The sequence below is a fragment of the Odocoileus virginianus genome, chromosome 1 (assembly GCF_023699985.2).
Source record: "Odocoileus virginianus isolate 20LAN1187 ecotype Illinois chromosome 1, Ovbor_1.2, whole genome shotgun sequence".
In the NCBI taxonomy this organism is placed as follows: Eukaryota; Metazoa; Chordata; class Mammalia; order Artiodactyla; family Cervidae; genus Odocoileus; species Odocoileus virginianus.
This window is the reverse complement of record NC_069674.1, coordinates 51,458,652-51,480,472: the sequence shown is the minus strand read 5'-3', so window position 1 is coordinate 51,480,472 and position 21,821 is coordinate 51,458,652. Positions and strand designations below refer to the sequence as shown.

General features: G+C 40.2%; 1 protein-coding gene across 2 annotated transcripts in view; it reads right to left on the bottom strand.

Moving 5' to 3' along the window:
• ITPRID1 (ITPR interacting domain containing 1) overlaps nucleotides 1-21,821 on the bottom strand; it is a 116,498-nt gene that overhangs the window by 66,554 nt on the left and 28,123 nt on the right. For both annotated transcript variants that reach the window (XM_070468219.1, XM_070468216.1), the window contains exons 3-7: nucleotides 20,644-20,807; nucleotides 19,325-19,373; nucleotides 18,952-18,995; nucleotides 4,446-4,497; nucleotides 1,837-1,923 (exon numbers count right to left, since the gene is read on the bottom strand). In XM_070468219.1, the coding sequence (XP_070324320.1) occupies nucleotides 1,837-1,923; nucleotides 4,446-4,497; nucleotides 18,952-18,995; nucleotides 19,325-19,373; nucleotides 20,644-20,806 (395 nt within the window). In that variant the 5' untranslated portion in view covers nucleotide 20,807. The remainder of the gene's footprint in view (nucleotides 1-1,836; nucleotides 1,924-4,445; nucleotides 4,498-18,951; nucleotides 18,996-19,324; nucleotides 19,374-20,643; nucleotides 20,808-21,821) is intronic.

The following is a 21,821-nucleotide window of genomic DNA, read 5'->3' as shown; positions in this document are numbered from 1 at the left end:
CTTCCTCAAAGGACAGTCCATTACCCCCACTCACGGACTGCTTGTCTGTACTTTACAATGAATTTACTTAACAGGTTTTCCATTCGCAACATGGAAATGTTAAATTAGATGGAGCAGGGAGATTGTGGGGCAAAAACCAGAAGCAGTGGAGTGATACCCACAAAAAATGGTAGATGATGTCAATATGAAACAGAAGGAAAAAAATCCTGAAAACAGTAGAATATTTTAAAAGAAAAATATTTAAAGAATATTTAAATTATTAAATATTAAAATAATTAAAAAGAGTATCAGTCTGGGGCATCCCTAGTCACACAAATTTGTTGAGGATATCACTAAATGGACACTGCAAGACTGATCACAAATAACGAGTTTAAGTCCCTAGGTGGGGTTAAAATAAGTTCTGTATTTTTTTGGACTTGGCTGAAAAGAAGTATTTTTTCAAGTTCTTCTATTCAGTGTTGGCACTTAAAATGATACCCTTCAGTTATCTGGAAATTATATTTATATATACCACCTCACTTCCTAATCACTGAACTTTTTAGTGACTAGGCTAATGACTTGTTAAAACTCATGGACTCCATGGGAACCAGAACTTTTAATCAGGTTTTCCTAGGTTCATCTTTAAAAGTTTCTGTTTACCTTTACATGCAAGTCTAGGGAGCTTATTTGAGATAGCTTGGATAATTTTACTTTCATGATGCCAGCATTTAAATTGTATTAACTACAATTCATTTATTTAGCCATCCACATATTCAACAATAGCCACCTACAGTCTCAGTTGGCAGGCCACCCAGCATCACGTTCCAACATCAAGTTCACACTTTCTTATGTGACATAGAGATCTTGTGCTTTGCCTTCTGATTATACCAAGGAAGAAAAGATAAGCCAAGAACTACTACTGTGGGACTTAAATGGCTCGGGCTGGATCTTTTAATCATTGGAAAGAACTGATGAACTGGGAGTGCCAATCACTTGATATCATAATATAGAAAAAAATTTGAGGGAGAAAAAATTCCTGCAAAAAAGTCTAAATTTTGAATGAAATATTTAATTTTTTATTTATTGACTTCATCTACAAATTTTTATCTTACTCATTTACCCTAATATTTATTGAACATCTGTCATGTTCTAGGCTCTCTGCTAGGCACCCAGGGTACAAAAAAGAACAAAAATAACATAATCTTGTTTTCTAATGGCTCACATTCTCATGGCCAAGAATATAGGTATTGATTGATTTGTCATGAAAAATATTTTCTATATCATTAACTCTTTTTATCTGCATTTACCCATGTAAGAAAAGCGTAAAATACACTCACCTTGTTACAAATTGTAATATCTTGCATAAGGGTCTCTCTCCCCTTGGTTATGACCCCTACCAGTCCTGACTCCCTTCCTACTGAATTTATGTGTATCCTCCTAGGCAGTTTTTTTAATGTAGTTACATATATGCTTTATAGTTTTCACTTGCTGGCTTTATAAACAGTAACATATTCTATGTATCTTTCTGCATCTTGATTTTTTTCCTCTTAAAATATAACTTAAAGATCATTCTAAGTTGGTAAAGTTGTCTCTGTCTGTTCCTTTTATCACTATATAGAATTCCATAAAATGGGTGAGACCGTAAAATGGTCTATCTGGCCATTTCCCCAATGACAGATATTTAGTCCAACGTCACTGACTCACATTGTTCTTGCAGGTTGGCGTTTGGAAATCCTTTATTCATTCTCTCACTGATTCATTCAGTAAGTATTTCTCAAGTGCCTGTTTGTAATTTCATGAAACCCACTGTTGCACAGAACGATTTCTCTGGATGAAAAGTGCCTGGAAATCACATACCTTTGGGGTATACTGGCAGCAGAATGGCAAGAGTTGAAACTGGTCCCTCTGGAGAGAGTGGGAGTTTCTGAAAATGGATGCAGAGATCTGCAGTTGGGGGAAATATCACTGATGAGATGTGTTGACTTAGAGAGTCTCCTGGGAGGTCACTGTGACTCTTTCCCTTCCAGAGCAAACACTTGCATTTCCTCTTCATTTCTCATCATCTCATAATGGCCACACCTTCGAAGAAGAGACTGCATGCAGCAGAGGAATTGCTCTTCTCTTCAAGAGCATTGTGTTACAGAAGGTGTGAGAATTTAGGTGTTAGGTGCTCACAGAGCTCATTACAAAGGTGACAGAATGTCTCACTTTTGACAGATGGCAAATCATTGGGGAACCTTTCAGGAATACAGCTTTGCAAGGTACCAACTTTCAGGAAGAAGTTAAGATTATGGGATGAAAGAGGCATGGTAAGCATCTCTTTCAGAGGTCACTGAAGCATCTCTGCATTAATTCCCATATTGGTGGAGGAGTCCATATTGCATAGTTAACACTCTCTAGGTGCTGCCAACCATATGCAACACTAGCAAACTCCTTTATTCTGTGTGTGTGCTCAGTTTTCTTAGTTGTTCCCAGCTCTTTTGAGACCCCATAGACTGTAGCCCGCAAGACTCCCCTATCCATGGGATTCTCCAGGCAAAAATACTGGAGTGGGTTGCCATTTCCTCTTCCAAGGGATCTTCCTGACCCAGGGATTGAACCTGTGTCTCCTGCATTGGCAAGTGGATTCTTAACCATTGAGCCACCTGGGCTTCCCTTTATTATGGCAAAAGCAAAAGTGTGTGTCTCTCTATCCTAATAGGCAGTACAAGTCACTTGAAAGTGTTTCCAAACAGAATAGGATTGTTATAGTTCGCTTTTGTATAGCTTGGATATACTATAACTCATCTAGTTTCATCAAATATAATAAAAGTTGGCAAAAAATTGTGATTTATTGAAGAACACAATGTTGATATCAATTCTCCCAAGGAGACCAAATTATCTTACATGGGCTCCTGAATTTGCCTTAGTCCTGTCGATGTTTGGTAAGAATAGCTGGGTACTACCTTTTCTTTGTTCAATTGCTTCTTTGCCCTAAGGGTGAGAAAGTGCACATTTCTGAAAAATAAAGACTCTGTTTTAATAGATGATTGAGCTTTCTGGGAGCCTTGGAGGGGCTTCCCTGGTGGCTCTGTTGCTGCTGCTAAGTCGCTTCAGTCATGTCCTACTCTGTACGACCCCGCAGACGGCAGCCCACCAGGCTCCTCTGTCCCTGGGATTCTCCAGGCAAGAACACTGGAGTGGGCTGCCATTTCCTTCTCCAGTGCATGGGCTCAGACAGTATATAACCCACCTGCAATGCAGGAGATGTGGGTTTGATCCTTGGATGGGGAAGATCCCCTGGAGAAGGAAATGGCTTCTTACTCCAGTATTCTTGCCTGGAGAATCCCATGGACTGAGGAGGCTGGTGAGCTGTAGTCCATGGGGTAGAAATAGATGGACATGACTAGCACTTTCACTTTTCTTGGAAGACAGGCAGAAGATACCTTTCACTTACTGCATCCTCTCAGTGTGTTCTAGGACTGCCATAATTTTTTTTTCACTCTGTGTTTGAGATTCGTACTTTATTTTGTATTGTTCAGTAGTCACTGGCCTGGACCTGGATCCAGGGGAAGCCACGTATAGTCACAGTTCTAAGGAAGCTGGAAGGGCATGGGTGAGTCCTTGGCCTTGACTCTTATTTTCCTCTTCCACAAAAGGAGTTGCCGGAAGAATTTCTGTGGTCCCTATTTCTATATGGTTCTGAGTAGCAAAAACATATAATCTTCTAAGAGGGAAAAATTATGCCCAAGTAGAACTTGAGATGTGAATTGATACGAGTTGGAAGAATACAGTATTGAATACTTGGTTTGCGACTAGTTTGAGTGATCTGGAAAATGCAGGAGGGACTGGAGCAGAGGAGGCAGAGCTCCCAGGCCTCCAATGCGCACAGTCTGCTCCTGTGGTTCTTAAACCAGAGCGTGCTTCAGAATACTTGAAAGGCTTACAAAACATGGATTTCTGACCCTTAGGTCCAGAGTTTCTGAGGCAGTGTGCTGAGGTGCCTTGGAATTCTATTAAGTTCACAGATGCTATTGCTGCTGCTATTGGGACCACTTTGAGACTTAGTCTATCCTCGTATTAGGAAGCTCAGACTGCTTTCTACCTAACACTGGAAATTATATGTAATATTATCTAGTTAATAGCATGATGATCAATGACATTGGCAATATGAAAATATGAATGTAACTATTCTATGAACAGGTTCTCATGAATAGCTGAATTTTAGTAGAATACCATTTAGGAATACATTTTCATTAAATTTCCCTCTAAGTCAGCATTTACTGATTTAATCTGCTTACTCCTTTAGGACAATTAAAGAACCTCTATTTTTCTCAAGGCTGGTGAAAATAGTCTAGGCGCGCTAGCTGAACCAGTGACAAGATGCCAAGACCCATGGCATTACTAAGAGACCTCCTCACTTCCATTTCACTTATGAAAGATGTGTCAGTAAAACCCTGGAGTGAAACAGCAGTCCTGCCACCTACCTCATGTAGTCTTTCACAGTCATTTGAACCATTCCTTTTTCAGGAAAAGGAACTGCAACAAAAAAGAGGGGATGAGCTTAATTTCCTTGTTTTCTCATGGAATACTTTTCTCACCCTCAACTGAACCAACATGGGGTTAATTTCCATATCCAAGATTGTTATCAACATGAGATACAAGGCGTCTCTGTAGCAAACAAGACAGAATGTAATTAATGGCTAAATTGTGTGACAGGCCCTTGAGGAAATGGGATACTTGCTCAGTGAAGAGGGAAGTCAGTGGCGAAGGAAGCAGTCAGCAAAGGTTTCATGGAGGAAGAAGTACCTGTCTTGGATTTTTAAGAATGGGAATAATTTGATAAATGGAAGAGGTGTTGTCATGAAAGAAGAGGCCAAACATAGTGACAGGGCTAAGCTGATTAGATCACAGGACATTTTGGGATATTCTCTCCTGGTACATAAGATTGAGGAACAAGGACAGACTATACATGAAGGACACAGCATATCTGGAGTATCTTCCATTAATCTGTACCACCTAATCCTTAAAACAGTCTTATGATTTAGCACTTATTCTTATCTTTCAGATAAGGAAATTGAAATTCACAGAAAGTTGAGTAATGAGCCCATGATCACATAGTCAAATATAGCAGATCCAGAAATTTATCATTACCTTTATTATGTATTATAGTGATAATAAGTGGGTGCATGCTTAGTCATGTCTGACTCTTTTTGTGACCCAAGGACTGCAGCCTACCAGGCTTCTATGTTCATGGAATTTTGCAGGCAAGAACATTGGAGTGGGTTGCCATTTCCTACTCCAAAGGATAGAACCCTTGTCTCCTGCATCTCTTGCACTGGCAGGCGGATTCTTTACCACTGAGCCACCTGGGAAGTTCATTATAACAATAATCAGTTACTGTTTATTTAACATTATCTTTGTGTGAAGCAATGTGTTAAGCATGTTACATGCACAAAATTTATCCATAAAACAAGTATCACTCATCCCCACTTAACAGAGACACAAACTGAGGCTCAGAGTAAGTGAATTTCCCATGGTCAGTAGGATGCAACAATTTATTTTTGTTTGTTGCTATTGTTTCAAGACACTACACTGTCAACAGACTGTCTTGTAGCTTACCTGAAAGTAAGAAAAAGAGTTTATAGGTATGTGTCAGGACATGGAAAATCACAAAAAGCTTTTCAGCAAACAAGTACATGTGAGAAAGATGATGCCGAAAGTCCATTTGCCTGGTTAGTGGTGCTGAGGACAGGATAGAAGAGCTACATATCGGATGCCAAAGAGGCCTATTCAGGGGCTGATGCAGTACTCAGGACCTGTTTCATGAGGTAATCCTGTAGCAGGCGTCTGCACTTTCAAGGATAAATGACCATTATAGTAAATATGTGACACTTCTTATCTGACTTAACTTATGAATCAAATTAGAAATGAACATAGACTCCAAATTCCTGTCTTTTTTGCTGTTATATCTATAGTTTTAAAAATATGGGTTTTAGCAGAGGAATTCTTTTACAAACTTCCAGTAATTTAATTATATAAAAGGAGAGTTGTTCTGGACAGAGTGGATTCCCATTTAGCTCTTCTTTCACCCTGTGAGTCACCTCCAAGATCCATAGTTTGAAAAACATTATCTGTTCAAATCTCTCACTTCGGTGTGTGTGCATGCTAAGTCGCTTCAGTCGTGTCTGACTCTTTGTGACCCCATGGACTGTAGCCCCCCAGCCTCCTTTGTCCATGGGATTCTGCAGGCAAGAATACTGGGTGGGTTGCTGTGCCCTTCTCCAGGGGATCTTCCAGATGCAGGTATTGACTTCTTGTCTCTTGTGTCTCCTGCATTGGCAGGCGGGTTCTTTACCACTAGTGCCACCTGGAAGTGAAGTGACATAAAAGTCATGTCCGACTCTTTGTGACTATACACTCCATGGAATTCTCCAGGCCAGAATATTGGAGTGGGTAGCCTTTCCCTTCTCCAAGGGATCTTCTCAACCCAGGGATCGAACCCAGGTCTCCCGCATTGCAGGCAGATTCTTCACCAGCTGAGCCACAAGGGAAGCCCAAGAATACTGGAGTGGGTAGGCTATCCCTTCTCCAGTGGATCTTCCTGACCCAGGAATCAAACCAGGGTCTCCTGCATTGCAGGTGGAGTCTTTACCAACTGAGATATCAGGGGAGTCCTAATACAGCCACCTGGAAGGCAGTACTAATCCACTGCAGGACTCTTGCTCACTGAAATCAGCCTCAAAGCTTCTCAAATCATAAAACCAATGCCAGTTGATTGAAGTTGTCACATGGAGAGAAAGCCTATTTGCCGCTTTATTAATCATGTTATAGACGCAAGCACGGTATAATTTTTCGCAGTCATGTTATAATGACTTGATGAATTAAATAATAGGTTGTCCAAAATGAAAGGTTAAAATAAATATTTATCATTTTAAGCAATTATTTTTTTCTATTTCTCTCCCCCCTTTTCATCTATTGCTTGGCATGTATCTCACAAAGTCAGGCTCCATTTGTGCCTAGTTAGCTTATTCAGAGTTACAGTATACTAACACATATATATGGACTTTAGAAAGATGGTAACGATAACCCTATATGCAAAACAGAAAAAGAGACTCAGATGTATAGAACAGACTTGTGGACTCCGTGGGAGAAGGCGAGGGTGGGATGTTTCAAGAGAATTCTGGAGTTTCTGAGCAGCATTTCTCACAGAAAATATTGTAGAGTCCTAGAATATCTGGCTTCATATTCTGCCAGTGCCACCTCTCTTGCCATTACATTAGTCTTCTCTGGTTGTTGGCTATTGCGCTGGATTTCCTGGAACTTGTGAATGAATGCATATGTCCAGACTGGGGGTCTGACATTGTGGTCACGGTAAATTGCTCAAACTGTCAGAGAGGAAATGACCCGTTTTCAGATATTGATGAAAAGGGTTAGCACAGCCTTGTTGCGTGCTAACAAACTGAATAAAATTTGTTCAGTTCCGCTCAGTTCAGTTGCTCAGTTGTGTCCGACTCTTTGTGACCCCATGAATCGCAGCATGCCAGGCCTCCCTGTCCATCACCAACCCCTGGAGTTTACCCAGACTCATGTCCATCGAGTCAGTGATGCCATCCAGCCATCTCATCCTCTGTCGTCCCCTTCTTCTCCTGCCCCCAATCCCTCCCAGCATCAGGGTTTTTTCCAATGAGTCAACTCTTCGCCTGAGGTAGCCAAAGTATTGGAATTTCAGCTTCAACATCAGTCCTTCCAATGAACACCCAGGACTGATCTCCTTTAGGATGGAGTGGCTGGATCTTCTTACAGTCCAAGGGACTCTCAAGAATCTTCTCCAACACCACAGTTCAAAAGCACCAATTCTTCGGTGCTCAGCTTTCTTCACCATCCAACTCTCACATCTATAAACGACCACTGGAAAGACCATAGCCTTGACTAGATGGACCTTTGTTGGCAAAGTAATGTCTCTGCTTTTTAATATGCTATCTAGGTTGGTCATAACTTTCCTTCCAAGGAGTAAGCATCTTTTAATTTCATGGTTGCAATCACCATCTACAGTGATTTGGGAGCCCCAAAACATAAAGTCTGACACTGTTTCCACTGTTTCAAAAACTGTAGCCCCATAGAAAATCCAAGTCATCCAGAAACTTCTACGTCCCTTCACCCAGGGCTTCTTCATGGGATTCTAGTGTCCACACAGATTTACTGGCCATGTTCCATGGATCACACCCCGCAGTTCTGCTGTCCAGTTTCAGGACTGATCTGGTTGCCAGGAAACCCAGGGAAGCCCCACAGGGAAAAAGGAGCCCTTAAAGCTAACATATTTTCTAGGAAATGTGCAAAGTGGACCTGCTCATTCACAGTGGGGGAGTTTTATGGTCTGAAGACACACACATGAAAGCCTTACACAGTTATAGCATCAGCAGGGGAAAGGCTTTCTTTCCTTCTGCTTTACTGTTCCCTTTAAGGCCCAGATATTGCTGATGACTAGGGGCTGGGTGAGATGTTTGATTCTCCTTACTCGAACCCCACTCTCACTAATGTTCAGATATAGCTTTTACATCTTTTGTTAGACTCATCATCCTCTTTTGTCTTGATCTTGTTTAAAATGACACAAATGTCAATCTCTGTCCAATATATTCAGATGTGTAGACTTCTCTGCTGCCAAGCTCAGATTTAAACTCACTAGATAAGCCTGATTTTTTAAATTATAATACAATGATCAGAAATTAATTAACCTCACCTTTTCAACTCCATGTTGCATCCTCGGGGCTCCCTGTGTCCTAGGAGACCAAGGGGCATTTTCAGTGTTATTATGTGTTTACTTCCTGTGGTGACTGTGGATGCGGCAACTGGCCTTCCCAGTGTTTGGACCCAGACAGTTGAAACTTGCACAGGACAGCGTGAAACTATTATTCTACGCCTGTTTGAGGGCTTTTTGGTTTTAGTTTTCTTTTTGTTTTCCACTTCGTTGGTTTATAAAGTAAATTTCCTGGAACCCGAAGACAGGCTTGTTAAGGGTCGGCCCCTTGCATTTTTGCCTTTTTTCAATAATGAGCCAGAAGCTGGTAGTCTAGTTCTCAGCAGCACTGGGATTGTTAGACGTTCATTAAGACCCAGAAGGTCCAGCAGCAGTGTGGTTCTCTTCAGGGCAGCCTCTCTGCTAGACGACGTGCTCTGCAGTTCTCTGCAGTCTCTCCCAGTCTGCCTGGTTCATTAGCACCCACCTGCCTGGCTTCCGGAAGCATTGGAGTCTGGGATCAGAGCATGAATTTGACACCCAGGGAATGCCATCATGGGACAAACAAACTGCTCCTGTTACAAAGTGTTCCTCAAAGCTTCTGCAGGTAGAAGGAGTGGGGCTACTACAGATGGGCCCGTGTTCACCACATAAGTCTGCTGGTGGCGGTGGTTTAGTTGCTAGTTCTGTTTGACTCTTGTGACCGCTTGGACTGAATTCCGCCAGGCCCCTCTGTCCAAGGGATTCTCCAGGCAAGAATACTGGAGTGGGTTGCCATTTCCTCCTCCAGAGGATCTTCCTGACCCAGGGATTGAACTCACGTCTCTTACATCTCCTGCATCGGTAGGCGGGTCCTTCACCACTAGTGCCACCTGGGAAGCCTTTTTATTGCTGGGCCTTCTCAGTTCTTACTGCTTCTCTGTCTGTTTGGTTCTATATTTTCTCCATTTCTTTGTCCTTCCAAGATAGTACTCTTGTTAGGTTTTGAAAACCAGATTTTACTCTCTAAAGGCATGGAGGCAACAAAGAAAAAATTGAGGTCCTCCTATTTTCAAGATCCCTAAGGGCTGAGCTGAAGGAAAATTAAAGTGAGAAAAAAATTTCCCTGCTCTACTGAATACATCCCATTACATGGGTTAAAACGCCTGTTCTGATTCCCTTTCAGATACTTGAGTCTCCAGCCATCCTCCCTACTGTTAGGTGGACTTCTGCCATCTGAAGCAGCAGACACTGCACTTAACCCTGCAAAATGTATTACTGGAGAAGATGTAGTGAGATATGCAGAAGGCACTAATTAGCACCTTTATTGGCTTGGAAAGCATTTTTTATTTTGGTTTTCCTAAGCATTTCTGACTGATTCATGGAAGACATTTGGTTCTTTGGAATATCGTCCAATAGACTAATCAAATTACATTTTCACAGGGCTCTAAAATAATAACATTCTGCAGCTTTCTGTATATTTAACTCCTGTGTGACCAAGATACTAGAGGCACTTTAAAGGGTTTGTTTGCCTCAGTTGGCAATTTATTAAACTATTTTCTTACAAAGAAGAGACTCTGACACTCTCCCTGACCCTCATGCTCAGAACTTTAAAGCTAGTTGTGACGCTATGCTTCTGTTCAACCAGATAGTTGTTTATTTTACAGATGCTGTGGACTCTTCTCTATTCCTCTGCTGACACCCAGCCCAAGCCCTCATCACCTTAAGCCTGAGGATAGCTTCTTCCAAAGCATGCGACCTCTTCCCATTGCCAGGATGAACACTGGAATCTGTCATTTCTCTTCTCAGAAACCGTTTATAACTCATTACAATAGAGATGGCAAAGAGGAAACACCTGCTTCAGTTCCCCAATGCAACACCAGTGGAATTATTAGTTATTATTCATGACTCTCTATTCAGGTGAACAAAGATATGGCTTCACAATTCTACTCAACACAGACCCCAGCTGCACTACCCATCCTTTCCCTGGAACCTGAGATGATATGTCTTTGCCATGTCTGTGCTAAGAAAGGGTGATACTCTCTTTCTGGATTTGAAGGTATTTATAAACTGATCACACCCTATTTGACAGAAAAATATCTCCCTTTGCTCCCTAGCATGAAACCATTTCTCTAGTTGTATCATCTTCTGCATACTTTCCTGCACACATTCAGTTTGCTTCTCATTCTGTGCCTTTGTTCAAGCTCCTTTTGGTTCCAGGAAATGACGTTATCATGCTTTGTCTCTCTATTTTTGCAAAACTATACCTCTCTTTGATTGACTAGCTCAGGTCTCATTTTTTCTTTGGAGATTTTCCAATCTGAATAAATCATCTTTATTATGGACCAGTTTTTACTAAGATATCTTTTTGTTGACTAGGTTTAGGGAAATCAGCTGTGTTAGAGATGATTCTTGCTTCAGTGATCTTTACAATTTTGTTAATAAGACCGATCATATCTTACTAATTTGAGGTGGTACAGACCAAGTGTCATAAGCATAGAACCCATGATGGGTATGACTGGTATTCAGAAGACAATCTGAGTCTCTTGGGGCAGATGTCAGGAAGGGCCTTACAGAGGACACGGGACTTGGGTAAGATCTCAAAAGGAGAAAAAGAGGTAAACAGAACAGGAAAGACTTTAAGACAGGAAGAACTGGATGAAGAAAGAGAATGGACTAGGGATGTAATGAGAGGAGATAAGACTAGACAGTCTTGTAGAAAATTGGTATAGGTTATATTCATACTGTAATGGCCCTGAAAAGTCAGAGTAACATACTTGAGAGCAGGAGTCATATATTTTACATCTTTGCATCCTTCACCTTGCACGATTCTCTGCTTTGAATGCTTTCATTTGAAAAGGATTATTTTTCAATATGTTCATCTCTAACACATTTTCTAATAATGTTTTCAAAGGGAACATCTATTATGTTTCACTGGATTTACTTTAACCTATTCCTATAATATAGATCACAAATTTAGAACTTGAGTTAGCAAGTTCTTATTATTTAAAAAATTCCTCTGGAAAGGGATAGGTTTACTCTTCAGGGGCCTCTCTGAGAAACAGTGAAGAAATGTCTAAATAGTAAAAATGACAAATGAATTAAGCACCCATCATGTAATCTATGGCACTGAGCCGAACTTTGACAGAACCTGTCTCGTGCTGTTGAATTTGGCTCCAGTTTTTTCACTCACAGATATGTGTGGATGTGTTACTAAACAAAAACATGATATATAAAACTACGTGTCAGCTCATGCTTTTGGTGTACGTGTCTGCCCTTGTAGCATCAGGATGGCGTGCTCCACAGGCAGACAGAGCTGATGTCGGATTTGCTCTTTGTATGGCCCTGGGTTTGCCACACATCAGCTCCACTCTCCAAGCTTTCTTATACACAGTTTTACAGTGGAATCTGGGAGTAAGGGTGAGTCAGCAACCTAAGAAGAGGACCCTTAACATCCATGACCATGATCCCTGTAGCACCACCAGTGACCCCAAAGAGGATCTGAAATGTTGTACTGTGTCTGTGGTTAAAGGAAGTTCTGTGGATCCTTATGGAGCTCAAGCCAAGAATCTGACTTGTTTGCTTGTGAAGCTGGTGACCAAGCGGAGTTAGTCTGCGCCCACTGATGGTGGTTCTTAGAAAGGAAAAAGAACGAAACTGAAGGATGCCCATGAGGCTCTTTTCTGTAAGTTATCCATGTGCCCTGATCAGATGGTTCTCTGAAGATACATAAAAAGGAGACTGTGGAACCACTCCACTAATATGCCCTAATGTTTGTCAGAAGACAGGGCAGAAAGTACAAAACCATCCTTTGAGAAGACTTGGGATGTAAGTAGTATGGGTAGATGTCCAACTTTTTGTAATTCTTGATATTCATAAAGAAAGAAGGGGCAAGGTCCTTAAGGTAATTTTCATAAAAGGAGAAGCCCAAATGATTTCTATCAGTAAGTGAACCTGAGTAAGCAGTGTTTCAATGAAAGAGACTTCAAAGCCTCAAGAGACAAGGTCCTAGAGGGGAGATCCAGGCTCTGCTGATGGCTCTGGGAAGCCAGGGAAAGTGTCAGAATCACCTCAGTACATCTTGGTCACTGGATCATTCCCATCAGCCAACACACCTAGCTGCAACAGCTCTCATCCCCAGAAAAAGAACATCTTCTTCTGTCTCCACCTCTCCTCCAGCTATCATTTTAGTCACTGTTCCCTTTTACCTCATCACTCCTCCAAATACTTTTGTTTCCACTTCCCATTTTTCACTTGAAGGTAGTATAACCAGCCTTTCTCCCCAACTATTCCTCTGAAATAGCTCTTTTCAAGGTCACCAGTGACCTAATTGCCAGACCTAATGGCCAATTCTCATTCCTCATCATATGTAACCCATTAATTACAGTTGACCGTGTTGATCATTCCCTCCTGGACACCTTAACTTTACTCATCTTCCAGACACTTTTCTCTTTCTCTTTGTTTTACTTCATGACCTTCTCCTCATCTTCCTCCCTTGCTGGTTTTTCCGTATCTCTCAGGCTTCTTCTCTGTCTCTATGCACTTGTTTGGTGACCTTATTTGAACTTCTGGGTTATCATCATCTATATGCCATCTAGACCAGAACAGTTATCTATTAATTCCTGGAATTTCCCCCTGAACTTGAGATTTGTATTTCCAATTTGTACTAATGTATGCCTATTTATTAGTATCTCTTTGGGTTTCTATTAGGTATTTGAATCATAGCATGCCTAAAATTGCATCTCTTACCTCAAGCCTGATTCTTCTATGTTCTTCCCATTCCAATAAATGACCATGCACCCTGCCCAAATGCTTGGGCAAAATTCACTGTGGTCATCCTTGGCTTCTCTTTCTCTCTTTTATATTCTACATCCACAAGCATATACTATCCTACCTATATTCCAAATATATCCAGAATCTAACACTATTCTCTGCAACATTTGCTATTGCCCTGGTCTATGCCCTCATCCTCTTTTCCATAAGTTATTTCCTTAGCCTCCTAACGGGGCTCCCTGGTTTCACCTTTTCTCCAACAGAATTTTTTTTCCAAGTAGCCACTACAGCTGTCCTGTTAAAAAGAACCAAGGCTATGCCACTACTTTGTATAAAACATTATACAAATGTTTTGGTATAAAACATTTTCCCTCTGATAAAAAGAAAGATTTTTACAGGGATATAGCCCTAAATTATGTGACCTCTGAATAGTTCTTTAACTCATAGCTCTTTGTTGTATTCCTTGCTCACTTAGCTGCAACCATTTAGGCCTCCTTGCTATTCTTAGAATATAGAGAGCACATTCTCATCCCAGGGCCTTTGCACATTCTGTCTCATGTGCCTTGAACAGTTCATCCTACAAATAAGCAAATGTCACCACCCCTTCACATTGTTCAGGTAGCTACTCAAAGGTACTTTATCAGACATTTAACCTCACTGTCTATACTCCTGCCTTATTATATATTTATTTCTTTGTTGTGTCTATCTCCACTGCATCTTTTTTCTTCAGCATCTCCAATATTAATGAAGTATCCAGTTTGTAGGAGGCAGTCTATGCATATTTGTTAAATAACTGGAGAATGGAATAAAAGGGAATCTATCAGAAGTTTTGTGTGCTTAAGGGCATGGAAATGGAGTTGATCGCGTATTTGTTCTCTAGTCTCCAGACTAAGTCTAAGACTCAAAGAAAGATACGCATTGCAGGAAGAAGCTGAAAGTTGATTCCCATCATGAGTTTTGTGTGACCCAGAACACTAGTAATGCTACCTAGGTCAGCATATGCAATGTAACAGAAAAGACTGTCTCCATAAATTCTGTAAGAATTGGAACACCAGAGGAACACAAGAAGAACAGACCCTCAGGAAGTGATGAGACATGAATTGTCCATATGTTGACACCAAGGAAATTCTGTTAGAGTAGCAGCAGTGACAGTGGAAGTCAGCCCTTTCATAAAAATATGTGAGGCATCTTCTGTTGGCTCCCAGAAATACTAATATTTACAGGGGATACTTTACAATGGACCCTGTGACACCGAGATAAAGGCAATGATCTCTCAGAATTGGTGTACTAATTTCATTGTAATGTGATGTTTACCCACAGGCTGAAGAAACCTGAGGCAAATTTGAGTTGTAGGAGTTTTATAGATTAATTTCAGAGTACCTTTTTATATCTTCCTCTATACTTTTTGAAATTAATAATTTAAAAATCTTTATGTACCTCAAGTGTAAATGAAATAAGGTTTTATCAGCATAAAAAAATCCTAAATTTAGGAAGTGTCCTTTTTTGCTATCCAAGCTTGGTTCACAGAAATAAAGAAAGTCTAGGGAGGAAACTAACAGCCATAGATTTACACCAGTGTGCAGTATACTGGTTTCTTGTAAGAAGAGCATAAATTTCAAAATCAAACAGACTTGAGTTCAAATCACATTTCCACCTCTTTGGCTTTATGTGGTTTTGGGAAAAATCTCTCAGCTTTACTGAGTTTCTGTTTCTTCAGTATTTAATGAAATTAATCAATCACCTTGTTTGAGGAGTACGTCACAATAGTTTTCAAATATGCAATAAGCACTTGATATATGATAATTATTACTCATAATAATCAGCATTATTATCACTTTTGAGACTGAAATGTATAGAGATCAGAAACCTAGTGAGCCTCAGGAAAAGAAAAGGAACTTTCCAACTATTAAGCATTAGTTCCTTAGTCATGTCAATTTTCTAAGAGCTTGCTGCTGCTGCTGCTAAGTCACTTCAGTCATGTCCAACTCTGTGCGACCACATAGACATCAGCTCACCAGGTTCCCCCGTCCCTGGGATTCTCCAGGCAAGAACACTGGAGTGGGTTGCCATTTCCTTCTCCAATGCATGAAATTGAAGAGTGAAAGTGAAGTCACTCAGTTGTGTCCAACTCTTAGCGACCCCATGGACTGCAGCCTACCAGGCTCCTCTGTCCATGGGATTTTCCAGGCAAGAAAACTGGAGTGGAGTGCCATTACCTTCTCCTTCTAAGAGCTTAGTTTCTTATAATTTAAAATTTCTAGAGTTAAGGTAGAATGACTTATGATTTGCCAGAAAATTCTTTGATGCATCTTTTTTATTTTAATTTTAAGATCCAGATGTGGCCATTTTGTATTTCTACAGATACTTGATTGACATTTAAAAATTAGCATTGTCCCACTTAGAAAAATTTAAATTCAAGAGAACTGAGTTGTGGCCCTGAAAGCTGGTACAAGAGTCAGAAGAGGTGGAAGCGGAAGTGGTTGCCAGGGAGCTGACCCACTCTGCTCATGCTTTGCCTGTTCCAGCAGGGATGCTGATGCAGAGCTTTCCTCCCAGGATACTCCCAGGGGCATCCGTGCATAACATGGACAGTAATTCATACTATAGTCTAGAGAGGCAATGTGGCTACAGAGTCAGACAGACCCATGTTCAAATCTCAGCTCACTTTCCTCCTGACTGGTTACTTTGGGCAAGTTACTTAACCTTCCTGAGCTTCATTTACCTCTTTGCAAAAGTTAATAATGATAATATCCACCTCAGAAGATGGTTCTGGTAAACGAGATAATATGCATATAGAGTACCAAGCCTGTGTGCCCTTGACATGTACTAATTTCTTTCCCCTCCGAGTTTTACTGAAGACACTGAACTGCCAAGGGTTAAGGGGCTTTACCTAGCATAATTGTGGTGAACAAGATGGGCCAACCAGATTCCAGCTAAATAAAATTTAGAATTTAGGGAGCCACAGAGCATCATGAAAACCAAAGAATCACCATAAGAAGCCAAGACCTGACCTTGGCCATCTCAAGACAGAGGAGGAAATCAGCAACAGGGCCACTGAAACCTTATTCCACTTCTTCATTTTATCTGAGGCCCACTAAAATGTTTTCCATGGGAGGTATGGGGTCACCTGAAAGATAAGCAGGCACTTGGATGTTGTTGCTATTTTAATGAAGAAAGCCTTAGAATTATCACTGAGAGAAGCAAACAGCAGAATGATTTCTACTTGTAGTTGGTTGAATAGTATCCACCCAAATTTCACTTCAGTATTTGAAATTTCACTTCAGAAGATATCCTTTATCTAGAAACAGGGTCTCTGCAGATATAATTAGTAAAGGTGAGGTCATACTGGGTAAAGGAGAGGCTTAAACGTTAAATCCAATGACTGGGGTCCTTAAGAGAAGAGGAGACGACTCAGTAGGGAAAGTCAGCCATGTGAAGACAGAGGCGGAGGATGCGAGGATGAAAGGGACGCCAAGGTTGATGGGAGCCATGAGAATGAGACCGGGCAGGCCTCTTCCCTAGAACCTTCAGAGAGAGAATAACCTTGCTGACACTTTATTTCAGACCTTCAGCCTTCATAACTGTGAGAGAATGAATTTCTGTTTTTAAGCCACCAATTCTGTGGTAATTGTTTATGGCTGCCCTAAGAATGAACACAGCACTCTACATCATAGTGGGATTATGGGAGTTTTTTCAGGATTTCCGCTCCAGCAGAGACTCCTTTCCTTTCTCTACTTCAGTTCCTTTTGATTTCACCATAGTTTTCTCTCTGAAACACTCCTCATGACCTCAGGTCTCCAGTTTCTGCTACTACTGTTGTAGTTTCCACTTCCTGGGGCAGTGTTTGGCTCCCCTAGACTTGGGATGCCTTGAGCTCATTGTGGCAAAACCAGCACACAGAGGGGCTGAGAGGTTGCCTGCCTGCAGGCTCCTCTGCCCACCTCTAACCAGCTGTGACTAAAAATTGTGGCACTTGACTACTCAGATTCTTCACCTGTGAAACATAGATGAACACCAGCCTTGCTAGGTTACTGAGCTTAAAATATGATAGATGAGGAAGGGCCTTGTAAAAATGAAGGCTCAGTTAAACTTGTAAGAAGCTGTTAAACCTCACCAAAGGTGAGGACCCTGGGAAATAAAAACCTTGTGTATCTGATCTGAGAGTCATTTTGTTACCCCTTCTTTCCTCCAGGTCTTCACTTCAAGCCTTTATTTCATTGACTTGATTCAGAGGAGAGGAAGGGCCATGATTTGTCTTTATTCCTGGGAAGTGAAGCTTCTAATACAGTTACTGAGAACCCCAGAACTGGTTGCCAGACCTCCCACTAAAAACTGGGAAAGATGAAATATCAGAGGGATCTGAAATGCTGGCTATATTTCTTAACTTCTTGTCTTTTCTTGAGAATGAACTATCAATAACAAAGGTACTTAAATTCAACTTATTGGCAAGCATCTTTAGAGATTTTGGCATCATGAAACTTTCATATTAAAAAAAAATAAGCTTAGAGAAGGAAGAAATTTTAATGATATACCTAGATTTTAAAGTAAAAATTCTTAAATTTAAACTGGCTTGTAGCAAATGGTCAATCTTAATTTAAATGGCAGTGAAGAAAGTGAAATAATTAAAACCAGCCAAGTAAGTAACAATTAGACTAATAATTTTCCCTCTAGTCATTAAATTTTTGTTTTATGTCATTTTTACATACGTTATTTAGGGCATTTCATCAATTTTAAAACACAGTTTTTTTTTTCACATTTTAACAACTATGAAATCAGGATGTGTCTGGTAGTCAGTGTGACCTATTACAATGCCTAATTATAATCAACATGGATGGTTGTTTTGTTTTCTTATCTGAGTGGTACTTAAAATGTGGGTGCATTTTACAATTGAGGAGTCTTACATTCTAGGAAATACCATATTTGATTTAGTGAAGATGGAAACTGTGAGACCTGTAGATAAATTTCTTTTTCTTCTTATAATGTTCTTATCAAATCTCAACGTAACAAGTGTGCCACGTTGTCTGCCTTGGAAATACATACTTGATATGTGCACTGTTTGCTCTAGAATTCAGTCATTTGTTGTTTTTGAGAACAAATGCATCATTTGAAAGAGAAGATATAATTTTAAGACTGAAGGGTAGAAACTAGATTTAGAAATAAAAATATAAGACAGTGTAAGGAGATATTAAACAGTTTCATTTCCATAATCACATCCTTGCAAAATGTCTTTACAGACCCAGCAAGTTTTCTGTTAAGAGTCTGAGCTAACAATATGGGCAAGAGTTCTGGTTTCTAGTCCCCAATCCGCTGCTTGATAACACCTATCCTTTCTGAACTTGTCTTACCTATTACACAAAGTGATTGAGCTGAATGGTTTCCAAGATCTGCTTCATTTCTAGGAAACTCTGATAATTCTCATTTTTAAAAGATTTAGTCAAACAAACATTTTAATACATCTACTCAGGTCCACAAAGCATAACTGCTTCTGGGTTCTCTTGTCTTACCAATGTGGTCGACGACTGGCTGAAAATTTTCATTTACAGAGACACTATAAAGAAACAAAAGTATTGTGAGTCAAACAACAAAATTATGCTAAATTACTTTTTAATTAAATAGACCAGAGTAAATGAAGAGCTAAGCTTTATGACAAGAGGACTTTAAGAAATCAATGAACAGCTAGGGACTGAAATAGTATTATTCTATTTTGTACTTTTAAGTGGATATATAACCTTTGCAATAAAAGATTATTGCAAACACCTTCAAACACCCAGTTAAAATGAAAATTCCTATATGTCACACCTTGTCCCAGAAGGGTGACCCACATGTTTTCATGGATCTTTGCAAGAAGGATATGCAAGGGCATAAAGAAACACTTACAAGAATCCAGAGTCCAGCCACTGCTGAATTATTTCTTGTTTGGAATCTTCTGCAAATGAGAAACAGAGCAGTCAGTCAAAGCATAACCAGGTGAAGAGATATCATCTCATTATTTAGCCACTACCCAATAGGTCCATTTCCTAGTATTTAATCACATGTTTCTATACGCAGAGTCATTTTTCCCCCAAGGCAAAACCTCCTGTTTTCCATAATTGGCTTTTCCTGAGAATAAAGTATAAACTTGCCAAAAGACTATAACTTAAAGAGAAAGAAAATGTTAAAAGGAAAAAAAGAGCAAGAAATGTTAGAATAATTTTTAAATTACCTGGTATGATACAAAGGCTGAAAAAGCATGGGAGATTTTTGCCTTTCCTTGTTGAATATAAATCATGTGGAGACTCTCCTTACTGAATCACATTTACCTAAGGCAGCTAGCCAGTGATGTTTATTTGCAAGGAGTTCTCTGCCAGGTTAGAAAGTAAATTTGCATTCATTCTAGGGCAAATTGCACTACAGTCCCAGAATTGCCAAAGGCACCCTGTGTTATGAAAGTACCAGTCTTTTAAGGTGGATCTTTGTCACTGGCTCAACAAACTAGTCAAGAGGCAAAAAGGAAAGGCTATAAAAGTAGTTTTTCCTGTAAATATTTGCTTCCTTTCCAGTTGATTACAAGTTCTCTGGGTTTATTTTCTCTGACTTTATCCTAAGAAGCAGTAAGATACCCGAATTACTCCCTCACAAGGTGTCTGGTGAACCAAAAAGGCCAGAGAATATGGGAGGTGCTTAGTCTTCAACCGAGTTACTGTGAAGTGATAGAATAAATTGGTGGTGGCAAGGAAGAAAAGCCATCAAATAGTAACATCACAAACAAGTAAATAAGAAATCATAGTGAAAAGACAAATATTTTCTTATTTATTATTCTTTAAACAATTAAAATTAGTAGCAACACCTTGTGCAAAGACCTGCAAATAAGAGCCTTTCAATAAGATGTTTGATGTCCCGCAAGAAGCCTCATATCTCTGACATGAACTCCACAGTTTTGGGGTCCTAGGAGACTTAGAATGAGGGGACATTGGAGTGGAAAGGAAGCAGAGTTCATTCTTTAGTTGGTCTGTTTCCATTAAGGTTTGTATTTTAAATGTCTGTAGGTTAAGTCAGATGTGCCCATTTCATAAAAGTTTTTGGTTATCATACCAGCAATACTGGCATCTTCACAGTCAAGTCCTTGTTCTAAAATCATTTGCCCTCAGCCCAAAGCTCCACATCCCTCACCACTCACAGTAGCTTGGTTTCAAATAGCCCTGATGGCCTGTTCTCACCCAGCATGGGGGTGGTGAGACTGTGGTCCTCCTCCTCAGAGCCAGGGGGCAGCTGCTCATCCAGGGGAGCCCATGCCTGCTTGGTCGATTTCAGTATGTCTCTCCTGCTCTTTTCCTGGCCTCCTTGTGACTTCTCCTCCATCATAAGAGAGTAATTCAGCATGCTAATTAAAAAAAAAACAACACAACACACACACACACAAACAAATTAGACAGAATAAGTTCAGCTTCCAGGATTGGTTCAGTAAGAGGGAGAGGACCAGAGGGCTCACAATCCAGTGAATGGATCCAGCTTCACAATTTCTGGGAGCCTGGCTCATTTATCCAAGCAAGTTCCCTGAAAGAAATAATCTAATTGTCATAATTTTGTAGTAAATTTAAGAGCAGTGGGGTTAAATTGCATACCCAAAGTCACACAGCAAACAGGATTCAAACCCGGGTTCTGGACTCCAAACATGCTCCCATGACTATTAAACTGTGCGTGTGGCTTCTCCGATGGCTCAAGTGGTTAAGAATCTGTCTGCAATACAGGAGACACAGGTTCAACCCCTAGGTCATGAAGATCCTCTGGAGGAGGGCATGGCAACCCACTCCATTATTCTTGCCTGGAGAATCCTATGGACAGAGGAGCCTGGTGGGCTACAGTCCATAGAACTGCAAAGAGTCAGACACAACTGAGCATGCAGATTCATGCTCATCTGCCCTAAAGGATGGTTGAGACAATTGGGATATTAATAAATATATTATGCACATGATACAAGAAATATAGCCTGCCATCATCAATTTGGCCTTTATTAATATCATTGTGACCTTTATTAATATCTCCTATCATAAGAAAGGAGACAGACTAAGAAAAGAGACAGAAGTCTAGGGCAGTTGTATAAATTGTTTAAAATCCCCATACTATCAGCACATTGAGAACAAGGACCTCCTTCTTTACTAGCTGGTTGTCAGTATTTGAATTATCAGCAGATAGTAGGTGCTAAATAAATATGTACAAAATTAAAACAGCAAGTGCAGCAATCAGAGAAGAAAAAGAAGTAAGAGGAATCCAAATTGGAAAAGAAGACGTTAAACTGTCACTGTTTGTAGATTATAAGATACCACATATGGAAGATCCTAAAAATGCTACCAGAAAACTGCTAGAACTCATCAATGAATTTGGTAAAGTTGCAGGT